The sequence below is a fragment of the Lithobates pipiens genome, unplaced genomic scaffold (assembly GCF_037356315.1).
Source record: "Lithobates pipiens isolate NorthernLeopardFrog02 unplaced genomic scaffold, aLitPip1_a1.2 Scaffold_18, whole genome shotgun sequence".
Lineage (NCBI taxonomy): Eukaryota > Metazoa > Chordata > Amphibia > Anura > Ranidae > Lithobates > Lithobates pipiens.
This window is the reverse complement of record NW_027507758.1, coordinates 318,780,808-318,794,102: the sequence shown is the minus strand read 5'-3', so window position 1 is coordinate 318,794,102 and position 13,295 is coordinate 318,780,808. Positions and strand designations below refer to the sequence as shown.

General features: G+C 44.5%; 1 protein-coding gene across 1 annotated transcript in view; it reads right to left on the bottom strand.

Annotated features, from left to right (window-relative positions):
* MDN1 (midasin AAA ATPase 1) overlaps positions 1-13,295 on the bottom strand; it is a 462,551-nt gene that overhangs the window by 271,418 nt on the left and 177,838 nt on the right. The window contains exons 22-26 of the mRNA XM_077487249.1: positions 11,547-11,660; positions 9,344-9,495; positions 8,869-9,047; positions 4,382-4,590; positions 4,110-4,256 (exon numbers count right to left, since the gene is read on the bottom strand). Of these exons, the coding sequence (XP_077343375.1) occupies positions 4,110-4,256; positions 4,382-4,590; positions 8,869-9,047; positions 9,344-9,495; positions 11,547-11,660 (801 nt within the window). The remainder of the gene's footprint in view (positions 1-4,109; positions 4,257-4,381; positions 4,591-8,868; positions 9,048-9,343; positions 9,496-11,546; positions 11,661-13,295) is intronic.

Genomic DNA, 13,295 nt, shown 5'->3' with positions numbered 1-13,295 from the left:
GACCAGAATCCCTTTGGTCTCAATCCTGCGCAAAAGCCACGGTAGAAGCTCGAGAGGAGGAAAGGTGTAGATTAGACAATACTGGCCGACAGGGCCAGCAGAGTGCCTGCTAGAGGATCCTGTGACCTGACCACAAACCTCTGTACCTTTCTGTGAGCCGGGACGCCAAATAGATCTACCTTGGGAATGCCCTATTGGAGACATATCTGATGAAACAGGTCCAAGTGAAAGGACTACTCCCTGTGGGCCAACACCTGTAGACATAGGTCACTGCCGTGGCATTGTCTGTCTGAATACGTACCGCGAGCACCCGAAGTCGATGCGTACAATGACCCAGACAATGATCCGAAGATCCAAGATGTTGATCGGTCATCTGGACTCCTCCAGCACCCAGCGACCCTGAACAGAACTAAGGCTGAGGATACCTACCCATCCAGACAAACTAGCATCAGATGACTACTGTCCAATAAAAAAGGGGAGAAAGGATTTGTCTGAAGAGCCAGAGAGCGAAGCCACCAGACCAGGGACAGCCTGGTTTTCCGCCACAGCTGAATCTTCTTGTCCAGAGACCCCGGACATTTGTCCCATTTCACCAGGGTCTCCTTTGGCAGGTATCTTGTATGTTACTGTGCAAACAGCCAAAAAAAAAAGGTAGATACCATCAGGCCCAGTTAGCGCATGCCAGTCCGCAGGAAGGACCACCTGCTGGACAGCAGGAGATGAGTTACACCATGCAACTTCTGGAGTTTGTCCAGGGGAAGGAACAATCTGGCCAGAGCTGAATCCAAAGTCTGGGCCCAGATAATCCAATTTTCTTGCTGGAATCAGAGCAGACTCGAGTCTGAATAGCGATCTCCATGTCGCCCATTAGGGGAGCAGGGGATTTTGCTCACAGAAGAAGGTTGTCCAGGTAGCCCAGAACCCCAAGCCCCCACTGAGACAGCGATGCCAGAACCAAGTCAACACTTTCATGAAGACCTGGGGAGCAGAGGCGAGACCAAAGGGAAAATACCACAAATTGATAGTGCCCCTATTGATAATGCCCCTCTCCCACAGCATAACGGAGGAATCACTGGTGTCAGGCACATATTGGAATGTGCAGGTAGGCACATATTGGAATGTGCAGGTAAGCATCCTTGATGTCGATAGAGGAAAGTCTCCCTGAAGGGACGCCACCACAGTGCGAATGGACTCCATTCTGAACCAGCACAAAGCAGTTCAGGGCCTTGAGGTTTACAATTGGGCAAACTGTGCCCTCTTTCTTTGGGACCGTGCACAGATTTCAATAAAACTCCTAAAAAGGTTCCAACACTGGAACCAGGACAGTCACCCCTGAAGCAACAGGTCTTGCAGGGCACCACGAAGGGCTTGCAAGCAGTCAGGGGACAGGTGCACATTGGAAGGGAATTTTTTTTTCGGGGGACAAGCTGGACAGAATCACTTTGTAGACCCACTTGGCATATATCAAAGAGGTCCCTGGGCCCGGAAACCACCAAAGAAATCCTAGACACGGATGAGGGCGCACCTTCATACCAAAGGGGACTCGTCAGCGAGTCTAGAGAAACCCACTCTCGGCTTGCAAGACCAGGATCACTTGGAACCTCCTGAGGAGGGCTTCAAAGACTTTGAACCCTTGTCAGAGGACCCTGAGGGGCGAAAAATGTGTGCAGAGACAGAAAGGGCCACGTCTGACGAGGCTCCTTTCCCTTTTTAGGCTGTGGCAGTAAAGGTACTCTCTTCCCCCGTGACACTCTTGATGTCATCCAGGGTAGCCTCAAACAGAATCGCCTTGAAAGCGTAAATCAGCCAGAGCTTTTTTTTTTTTTTTTTTTTTTTTAGAAGTCTGGTCCACAGACCAACACTTAAGCCACAATACACCCTTAAGCACCACTGCTGAAACAGACAGCTGAGAGATCAAGGAAGCTGCGGCCAAGGAGGAATCGCAGACAAACTGCAGCCCCTGGGCCAACTGATCTGCCAATTCAGTAAGAGCAGGGAGAATCTTTTCACCATCCAAATCACGGTGCAACAGCTTTGCCCACTCCATTAGCATTTGCGACACTAGGGCAATGACCAAGACTGGCCAAAAGTGGATCCACCACTGGTGGAGCCCTCCACGTCTTGAGGAGGCTCTCCTCAAAAGGGATACATCACAGCAAAGCATTTTGCGACCACAAAGGGACCTTTTGGACATTCCCAAACTTTAGACAAATTTTTCAAACTAGGAGGGTAAAGAAACTTTTGCTGTGCATGCAAGACAGCTCGTGGGTGCCAAGAAGGACCGGCACCTCTGCCACATTCTCCATTTTTAAAGTTTCTCGCACAGATGCAATTAATGCGTCGACCATCACCTATATATGAGCAGCCACAGGTGTGGAGGAATCATCCTCACTATCTGAGAAGTCAGGGAGCATGGCAAACCTCACAGGGTGGGCCACGTCCACGGCAGCCGAGGCAAATGACATGAGGGCAATTTTTGCTAGTCCGTTGCCCAAAAGCCACCTCCAACCAGGAAACAAATGACTCTAGGCCTGCCTCCGTGTATCAAAGAACTGCTGGGGCGCCGAGGGATCTGCTGTCTGAGAGGGGGGGTCAGGTAGGGAAACCTGCTTTTGAGATGCCATAGGGGATGAAGGGGGACCCACCACAGCAAGTGTGATCACTACTATGGGACAACCCCCACATCGGTAGCATCACAGGATCAATAGGACACCACACAGCCTGCAGCAGAGAGAGGAAGGGACCCCACTGACTCAACACCCCACCAGCGTAGCATCTGCTGCCTCAGATATAGCCCTGCTCACACGTTGAGTCCAAGGAAGAGGAACAACCTAGAAGAGTCAGCGCTGGGGTAAAAGGAGGAGCTCCCACAGCTAAAACGCCATCCAGAGCTTCACAGTAACACCGCCGCCCCCTTAGCACACAAGCACATCAGACCGGACCACCACCGCCAGACTATACAAAAAACAGCCTGCCGGCTACAAGCACGCAGACTCCAAGAAAATTGAGCCGGCTACTGCAAAATGGCCGCCGGCTGCGCTCAAGAGGCTCCAAAGTGGTATCCCTGAAGACCAGCCAAAAGCTACATGCTGAGAGGGGATCTGGGCAAGGAACTCCCAGAGGATTTTAGACCCCCCCCCCCACCCACCCCCAGCACCATGCATGACACCAGCCCCTAATACCAACCACCACACTACCCCATATGGAGGGGGAGCAGGAGGGGAGGGAAGATCACCAGGAGGACCCAACAAGGATCACCTACCCCAGGGAGAGGGAGTTTGAGGGAAGGAGGGGAATCTGCAGACTCTACCAACACAGGGAGGGGCATGCATCCACACAACCCCATCCAAGGGGAGAGGGGGATATGTACTCACCATATCAGGAAATGGGCGGGGCTGTCAGCCAGGAGGAACGCTACAACTCAGGCCAAGACCCAGTTGTATGCGACCTCACGAGGCATTGAACTCACATGTCATGACCAACCAAGACTGGAGGGACCACTGGATCTAGAAATCCAGCCCATTGCTCAGTCCGGCAGTTGACTGTAGATCTCGCCGAACAAAAATCCAGAAAACAAAATTGCCAGGACCAGAGATCCCAGCAGGGAACTAGGTCCTTGCTCCTGACTAGGCAGGAAAAACCTGAAGGCCTATAGCAGAGGGGGATATATAACACCTAGGACTGCCCATAAGCATAGCCGAGTCTTTTTTCTGCCTAGTGTCCAACTACTGTAGGGGGCGGTATAACCCTATGGCTCTGAATAAGGAAGCGCTGTGTCTGTCAATGAACGAAAGAGAAATATCATTTTTGGTGTGATATTCTCAAAAGGAAACCACATCTAAATTTTGAATTTCCAAATTGCTTTCCAGTTCACTTTCCACAAAAAACACAAATCTCTATTCCTGCAGAACAAAAAAAAAAAAAAAAAAGTTAAGAACCTGCAACAGTTTGGGTGATCTATACACATTTGCAAACATTTTAACAGAGAGGGAGTGTTTGTTTATTCCTCAACAAAAGTAGAGTTACTCGTTAATCTAACAAGGGTTTAGAAAATTATGTTGCAACACATTTAATGATAAAACGTGAATTCTAAATATATAAATCATTACCTGTAACTCTAGCATAACAGCAACCAATTTATTACAATAAGATGGTGGCAGGTTGCAGCGCTTATGCAAAATTGTTTCCAGATCAGCACTTGGAAGCTCATCATAATGTAGTTCCACAAATCGGTTACGGAAAGCCCTAGATAACACCTGTTAAATATAAACATTTTAGTATTTTCTCCCTAATGCAACAACAAAAAACTTTTTTTTTTTTTATTGAAAAAACACTATGTCAATTATTAAAAAAATAAAATAGAAAACAAAAAGACACAAACCTTTCTGCCTCCATAAATGCCAGGTGGATTCTGTGTGGCAAAAAGCATAAAACGTGGATGTGCTTTTACCACTTCCTGTGTTTCCGTAATGAACAGTTCTCTGTTGTCATCTAGCAATCTGTTGAGAGCTTCAAGTACATCTGTTGGAGCCAAATTCAGTTCATCCAGTATGATCCAGTAACCTTTTCTCATTGCATCAATTAGAACCCCTAAATTAAAGAAATTAGGAAAGTAAAACTGCAAACCTTGGATATATTTACTGTATATTAGCAGGGTGTCTGTACACTGGCAACTAAAAAACAGGATGTACAAAAATCCCGTTTTCTTTTTTGTCCATTGTGGGGCACAAGAATTCTTTGACTGTCGGGACATCCAAAAGCCATGCGACAAAGAGGTGGGGCTATACAGCATACAAATGCTAACAGGCGCAGGAACAAAACTGTTGAATGCTTTCAGCACAAAAAGTTGCCTGAGTGACGTTCTACCCAATGCTGGCATCAGAATAAGCCAACATGTTCATCTGAGAATGCGAGAACAGCAGACTAGGTGGCTCCCTTGAAATCAGAAAACAGTTGCTCGACACTGAAAAGCCAAAGGAAACACAGTCTACTTGCGCCTTGACAGAAACCCAATTCTAGAAACTGAGCTTGGATGGATTATCTGCTTGAACATCCTAAAAATGGTGGAATGAGAAGACCGGGCACCTTTCCAGAATGACAAAAAGAGAACCATTAGGAAGCATTAGTTGAGAGATCAATTCTCACAGCGCAAACCACATACAGACAATGCAGAGGTGATATCAGAAACGCAACCCTTGAAAAACAACAAGAGCTAAATACTGGTGTAGATCAAGGTCTAGGAAAAATGAATCATCCAATGAATAAAAGCTTAAAAAAAGGTAGAATCTCCGAGACTCACACCAGGTGAAAGGATAAACAATATGTGATCCCAATTTTTGAACTCCAGTTTGTACCAACATTCTTCCAATTAGGCAAGATTTAGTACACGCTCTGCTCCCTAGTTGAAGTGATTCTTATATTTAAGTACTGCTCTGTGTTCTATATGAGGTGTACATTTACATATACGGCATAGCCTGTACTAAGGAGAAGAAATTACATGGATTCAAGAAATGGGTAGCGTTTACAGCCTGCTCAAATATGCGCTTGGGAATTCCAGCGCAATAATGATCAGCTCAACCTTTCAAAGTAGGGGAGGAAAGAGATCAGGGAGTATAGCTCGCACAGTCACTACAACATCCAATACTTTTGCTAATGGATCCCTGTACTTTGAGATGAAGCTGTCCAGTCTCTTGGAGGTCAAAATAAATTGTCCCACACACATGACCCGGCCCCCCTGGAACACCTCTGAACAGAGGAACCACTGCTTTGGGTCCAGACATTGCTAGCTGAGGAAGTCCACCTGCCAATTGTCCTTGCTGGACGTAGACAGTCGGACAATGCTGGAACATTTACCCCACGTTCACACCTATGCGTCTACTGCATTTTACAGGTGTAAAAAAATACTGCGCTGTGAAAAGATGTGTTCTACCCAGCTGCCAACACTACTGAAGACTACACAGTAACATACAAAAATTAAAACAAAAAAGTGTGGCGCTTAGGTGGCAACAAACCACATGAACCAGTAAGGCACTAATTCAAGCAAAGAAAATTACATACACTTAAAAAAAAAAAGAAATTATGTGTAAATTCCGTTGTATATTAAGAGATCTTACTCCCAGGTGGAAGAGTGCATGAACCTCATGCACACAAAAGATTAAGGTAAATAAAATTAATTTAACATATACAGTCCATCAAGTGAACGTCTAACAGTCCTTGAAATGTGTAATATCAATCACAATTCCAAACTTGAGGTGACGTGAAAAAAGGTGAAATTCAACTTCTGATGTGTAGAATAATACCACCACCACCGTGATAAAGGGGAGAGGAGGCTTACCAAATGACGTGGACTCAGAGGAAGGCTTACGCCTCTCGAGTCATATGGGCCTGTAGGTAAGCAAACCAGATAATCGTAGATCTAGTATGTAATCTCCCGCAAGTCTTCAGGTCATGAAATCATCCGTAGCGATCCTCCTATAGTGCTCACCCCACGAAAATAGGGGGCTCAGGTATCAAAGACCATGGTAGTAGAAAACTAGCATAGCGTGATACCATTTTAACATCCAATTTATTAAAAAATAATAATAAAATTACACTCACATTTGGTTCAATCGTAATAACATAGTCAGAAAGTAGCGATGTCTGTAAAGGGGTCCACCCGACGCGTTTCAACTAAGAAGGACCCAGAGGACGGCTGTTTAGTTGAAACGCGTCGGGTGGACCCCCTTACAGACATCGCTACTTTCTGACTATGTTATTACGATTGAACCAAATGTGAGTGTAATTTTATTATTATTTTTTAATAAATTGGATGTTAAAACGGTATCACGCTATGCTAGTTTTCTACTTCCATGGTCTTTGATACCTGAGCCCCCTATTTTCGTGGGATGAGCACTATAGGAGGATCGCTACGGATGATTTCATGACCTGAAGACTTGCGGGAGATTACATACTAGATCTACGATTATCTGGTTTGCTTACCTACAGGCCCATATGACTCGAGAGGCGTAAGCCTTCCTCTGAGTCCACGTCATTTGGTAAGCCTCCTCTCCCCTTCTTTATCACGGTGGTGGTGGTATTATTCTACACATCAGAAGTTGAATTTCGCATTTTACAGTAATGCACTTTAGTCCATTTAACATGGTTTCCCACGGTACATGTTCACATCTATGCGTTTTGCAGCTGGTGCGTTTTTGGAAAGTGTCAGGGACTTTTCCTACGCTTTGCATGTAATAGACATCAGAGTTGCACCAGAAAAGCAAGTGTGGATTCTTGATGCATTTTGTGGTTTGTTTCTACCCCCTTTAAAAACACTCTATATAGCTGGCTGCTATGGAGCGGCTGGGAAGCCAGCTGCCGTGTCCTTAACAGGCGAGTCATAAGCTGTCAGCGGGAAAACTGCCAAGAAAAACAAAAAAAGGGCATAGGTTCCATATCTATACCAGGCCCTTATCCAAGCATGCAGCATGGAAGGTCAGGAAAAGGAGGAAGAGAGGGGGCGCCCGTCCCCTACTCCTGAACCAAAAGCAGGCTGCATGCCATTAACATGTTGGGGGTGCGTGTTTAAGCACTTCCCGCCCGGTCAATAGCAGATTGACGTCCGGGAAGCGGTTCTGTTATCCTGGCTGGCTGTCAAATGATGTCCTTCAGGATAACGAGGCGCGCATTGTGGCGATCGTTGGTGCGGTGTGTCAGTCTGACAAACCGCTACACCGATCTCGGTAAAGAGCCTCCGGTGTCCAATCACAGCTGATCACGATGTAAATAGGAAAAACATTGATCGGCTTTTCCTCACGAGTAGAGCAGAGCCAATCAGTGGCTCTCCTGACAGGGGGTGTGCGCTGATTCTTTTTTTTTTTTATCAGCGCAACCCCCCTTAGATGCCCACACTGGACCACCAGGGAAGCAGGGTAACGTGGCTGGCCAGGAATGTAACCCATGGCCATCCAGATGTGCAAATGACAGCCTAATCTGTACCAATCCTTGCCCAAAAATAAGCACTGACTGGCACCATCATGTACCAAATAAAATCAGTGATGCCCAGCAATGCTACCCATCAGTGCCCATACGTGCCACCTATCAGTAACATCTCATCGGTGCCCATCAATGCCGCCTTATCAGTGCCCGTCAGTGCAGCCATATCAGTGCCCGTCATTGAAGAAGAAAACGTACTTATTTACAAAAAATTTTAACAGAGAAAAACGTCTTTCAAAATTTTCGGTCTTTGTTGGTTGCGCAAAAAATAAAAATCGCAGAGGTGATCAAATACCACCAAAAGAAAGCTCTATTTGTGGGAACAAAATAAAAAAAATTTTTTTGGGTACAGTGTTGTATGACCGCGCAATTGTCATTCAAAGTGTGACAGCGCTGAAAGTTGAAAATTGGCTTGGGCAGGAAGAAGTCTAGGTGCCTGGTATTGAAGTGGTTAAAGGATGCGGCGGGCAGCTTCCAGGCCCACTCCTTTGCAACCAGCTATATACAGTGTGTTTAAAGAGGGTGAAAAAAGCCGTAAAAAAGGCATGAAAACTGCACGCACAAGCGCATCACAAAGTAGGGTTTAAAAACGCAGCGCAAATCATGCCTGAAATTCGCATCAAGCACAGCGCACATAGATGTGAACCTAGACTTCATTATACCCAGGGCAGAAAGCAATAAATCCCTTGTGGCAGCGAGACTGGTTGATCCCTGATGCTTGATATACACCACCAGTGTTGCATTCGACTAAACCAGATTTGATGATCTGGCGATGAGCGGCGCGAAAGGAGCCCAATAAGGAATTCATTTGTAACCTCAGGGATTAGTGAATTTCTAGTACTGCTACTTTTACACTGGAAAGAATCACATAAGCTACACATGATAATAAACGTTTACCTTCTTGAAATACAAGCTTTCCGGAAGCATCAGATGTATAGCAGCCAATATATTCCTGGATGTCTGTATGTTCATGGTTATTAATCCTCACACAATGATTCCCACTAGCGCAAGCCAGCCAGCGAATCAAACTGGTTTTGCCAACAGATGTTTCTCCTTGTAGAAGTACTGGGTGATTCCTTAAACATAAAAAGTGGTCACACGTGGCCCAGTACAAAGATACACAAAGCAGCACTTGCCAATTAGGTTGTCAATTAAAGTCCAATTTTAGATTATGGTATGTAACAAAACATAAGTAGCATACCAACTGTTAGCTAAATACAAAAGAGTTACACATACAGGACATTTAAGGAAAAGCATTTCCCTGCCTAAAACCACCATAAGCCTTAGCCATTTTAAAATGAAATCTAAAGTTCAGTGCGATAAGCATTATTTTAGTATATAAAAAAAATAGAACAAAATGTTGTCTACATACCCTGCAGAGACAACTCTAACAAGATCTCGGAGATTGAGCTTTACTGAGGGTGTTAGGATGTAACTTTCATCTATTGCTGGGTTCTTATCCCCCACAGGAATCCAGTAGCCTTCTATCTGAACAAAGCGTCCTCCATGAGGCTCAGGGAGAGGCTGTGAAGAAAGATTTATGCAAAGCTACTCAAAGCTACACAATATCAATCAATACATAATCTGCAATAATAAATTCACATGTGTAGATTAATTTTTTTCCTAATGATTGATTTTGCATCTGGTTTCAGAATATTTTTTTTTTAAAATAGGATCCTTTCCTCAAACACAAACCAAACCATCATTTGATTACATAGTTTTAAAAATGTAAACACATGTGATAAGCCTGGAAAAAGTAAAACCGCACGGCCGATCATAAAATGTAGATAGATAGACGTAGAATAAAACCAGAAACCAAACATTTTAACTTGCAGCTTTAAATTGGTATTAAACCCAAAACCAAAAAAGGTACTATTGTTGCAGCTTAGCGATCACCAGATGTGGTGGCTGCATCAGTTTTCTTTGGCTTTTTTTCCCCCCCCTCGGTTTTCAACTGATGATCTGGTTAGTAACACCACTCCCTCCAGTATTATTGAGACAACTCTGGATGAATGAGCACACAATGCACAGCCAACAGCAGCATTGTCAGTTTTTGGGACAGGTAGTGGCAACTGTATTAGACTTAAAGTGGAGTTCCACCCAAAAATGGAACTTCAGTTTTCTGAATTCCCCCAGCGTCACATTTGTCACCTTTCTCAGGGGGGGTGTGCAGGGATGGGAGGCTAGATACAGGTATTTGCTCCCCTACTTCTGGCAAAAGATCGCTGCAGAATCTGCAGCGATCTAGGCCAGGTCCGGCCCCTCCTCTGTCCCACTCATACCCCTGCTGTCTTCTGGGAGACGCACAGGCACCAGAAGACAGCAGGGACCACTCAGAACGCACAGCATGACTTGCGCATGCACTGTAGGGAACCAGGCTGTGCCCAAATGAATTTTTTGTCCTTTTTTCCCCACAAATAGAGCTTTCTTTTGGTGGTATTTGATCACCTCTGGGTTTTTTATTTTTTGCGCTATAAATGAAAGACCGAAAATTTTGAAAAAATGCATATTTCTTTGTTTCTGTGACAAAATTATGCAAATTATTAATTTTTCTTCATAAATTTTGGCCACAATTTATACTGCTACATATCTTTGGTAAAAATAACCCAAATTAGTGGATATTATTTGATCTTTGTCTCACTTCTTGTGACCCGAACAAGTCCGGAAAGTACAAATACCCCCCAAATGACCCCTTTTTGGAAAGTAGACATTCCAAGGTATTTAACAAGAGCAAAATGGTGTTGTCATTTTTTTCCCAAAATTCTTTGCAAAATTAAGATTTTTTTTTTTTTCCCACAAAATTGTCATTGTAATAGGTTATTTCTCTCACGTGGCATATATATACCACAAAATACACCCCCAAAAAAATTCTGCTACTCCTCCTGAGTATTACAATACCACGTGTGGGACTTTTTCACAGCCTGGCCACATAGAGAGGCCCAACATGCAGGGAGCGCCATCACGTGTTCTAGGAGCATAAATAAATTCCACATCTAACGTGTTGACTACCTAGTACACTTTTGAAGGCCCTGGAGCACCAGGACGACGTCAGGTGGCACCGACGACAGGTGGCACCGACGACAGGTGGCACAAATGCGTGGCACCGATGACAGGTGGCCCTAATACGTGGCATTGATGACAGATGGCACTAACAGGTGGCACTGGGGACAGATCGCCCTAACAGGTGGCACTGGGGGATGGCGGTACTGGGGCTGATGGCACTCCCCCCCCCCCCCCCACCACTTACGGCCGCTGCAGCCGTTCATCTCTCCCCTCTCACACGCTGCCTGTGTGAGGAGGGAGAGCAGCGTTGAGAGATGATCTCATATGTTTACATATGAAATCATCTCACATTGGACACGCCGATCACGCTGTAAACGGCCGCTGTGATTGGCCGTTTACAGCGATCTGTGTTTGCCTGTTTCCGGGGAACACGGCAAACACAAAACTTCCCCAATGCGCTCCCGCGCTATAGCCGTCATTCGGCTATAGGGCGGGCAGGAAGCGGTTAAAGGTTTACTTGTGTGTTTAATATCACTTTAAGACTCCATTATAAAAAATAAAAATAAAAGTACCTGCTTCAGAAGGCTTTTAATGTTGCCAGACTGTACAATATGACGACATATTAAGCCCTGGACTGTTGAATGAGATGCTCTGTCAAGCTGTGTAAGGAAGGAGAGGCAAAATCCCTAAAAAAAATAAAAATAAAAAAAATAGAGTCAAAGAAATACAATCTATTGCAAAGACGTTAAAATCTAATGCCTCCAACTATTTCAGGTACTTATATAGCGCTGTCAATTTACACAGCGCTTAACCTATACATTGTACATTCACATCAGTCCCTACCCTCAAGGAGCTTACAATCTAAGGTCACTAACACACATTCATACATACTATGGACAATTAAAAAAATATGAATAGTCACAACCAAGGAGAACATTGTTAACACAGATAGTCAAATTTTAGCAAACTACAGCAAACACTGTGCAGAGTCCGCTTCAGCCATCAAGTTCAACCTAAGACCTCAGACCTCATCTAAAAGAAACTCAAAGTGCAAAGAAGGATTCCAAGATAACACACTATTAAACCAAAATACTTCTTTAAGCTCCTTTCACACCTGTTTGACTTGTGTCGCAGGACAAGTCGTACCTCACGATTTTCAAAGAGTACCATACATATCTGTGAGACTACAAAGTAGTACTTTGGTCCGACTTTGCTGAGACTTGAGGTTCATAGACCTCAACATAAAACACAGGCATTATTTCGAGTCGCGGCAAAAATCGCACGACTTTCTGATTGCACAAATGTGAAAGGAACATCAGAGTCAAATTTTGGAAACTTGCATTATAGGACTGAAAAAGCCAACTACCAATTTATTGTGTTTAGTCTGCATTCAGATGCCCATAGCAGTTGCTACTGGGGCTGTTCTTTTATTAACCTCTATGATTTAGGTTTGGACAGCTGCAGCCATCTAAGCAAGCATGTACAGTATGATTTTTTTTGTTACCTTTTTAAACAGACAAAGGTTATGCATGACTTGCTGTAAACTGCTTTTGGTTGCCATGTCAGCTTTGAGACATGTTGCTGTCAATTTCAACTTTACATAACTTTTTTCTTAGGATACATTTTCTCAGTTTATACAGTATCTCACAAGAGTACACCCCTAATTTTTTTTAAATATATTCTCTTTTCGTGTGACAACACCGAAGAAATGACACTTTGCTACAATGTAAAGGAGTGTACAGCTTGTATAAGTGTAAATTTGCTGTCACCTCAAAATAACTCAACACAGCCATTAATGTCTAAACCACTGGCAACAAAAGTACACCTCTAAGTGAAAATGTGAAATTGTGCCCAATTAGACATTTTCCCTCCCCGGTGTCATGTGGCACATTAGCGTTAAAAGGTCTCCAATGTGAATGGGGAGCAGGTGTGTTAAATTTGGTGTCATCACTCTCACTTCCTCATACTGGTCACTGTAAGTTCACCATGACACCTCATGGCAAATAACTGAGGATCTGAAAAAAATTATTGCTCTACATGGCTTAGACTATAAGAAGATTGCCAAGATCCTGAAACTGAGCTGCAGCACGGTGGCAAAGACCATACAGTGGTTTAACAGGACAGGTTTCACTTAGAACAGGCCTTGCCCTGGGCAACCAAAACTGTTGCGTGCACGTGCTTAGCATCATATCCAGAGGTTGTCTTTGGAAAAGAGAAGTATGAGTGCTACCAGCATTGCTGCAGAGGTTGAAGGGGTGGGCTCACCATACACTGCATCAAACTGGTCTGCATGGCTGTCATCCCAGAAGGAAGCTGCTTCT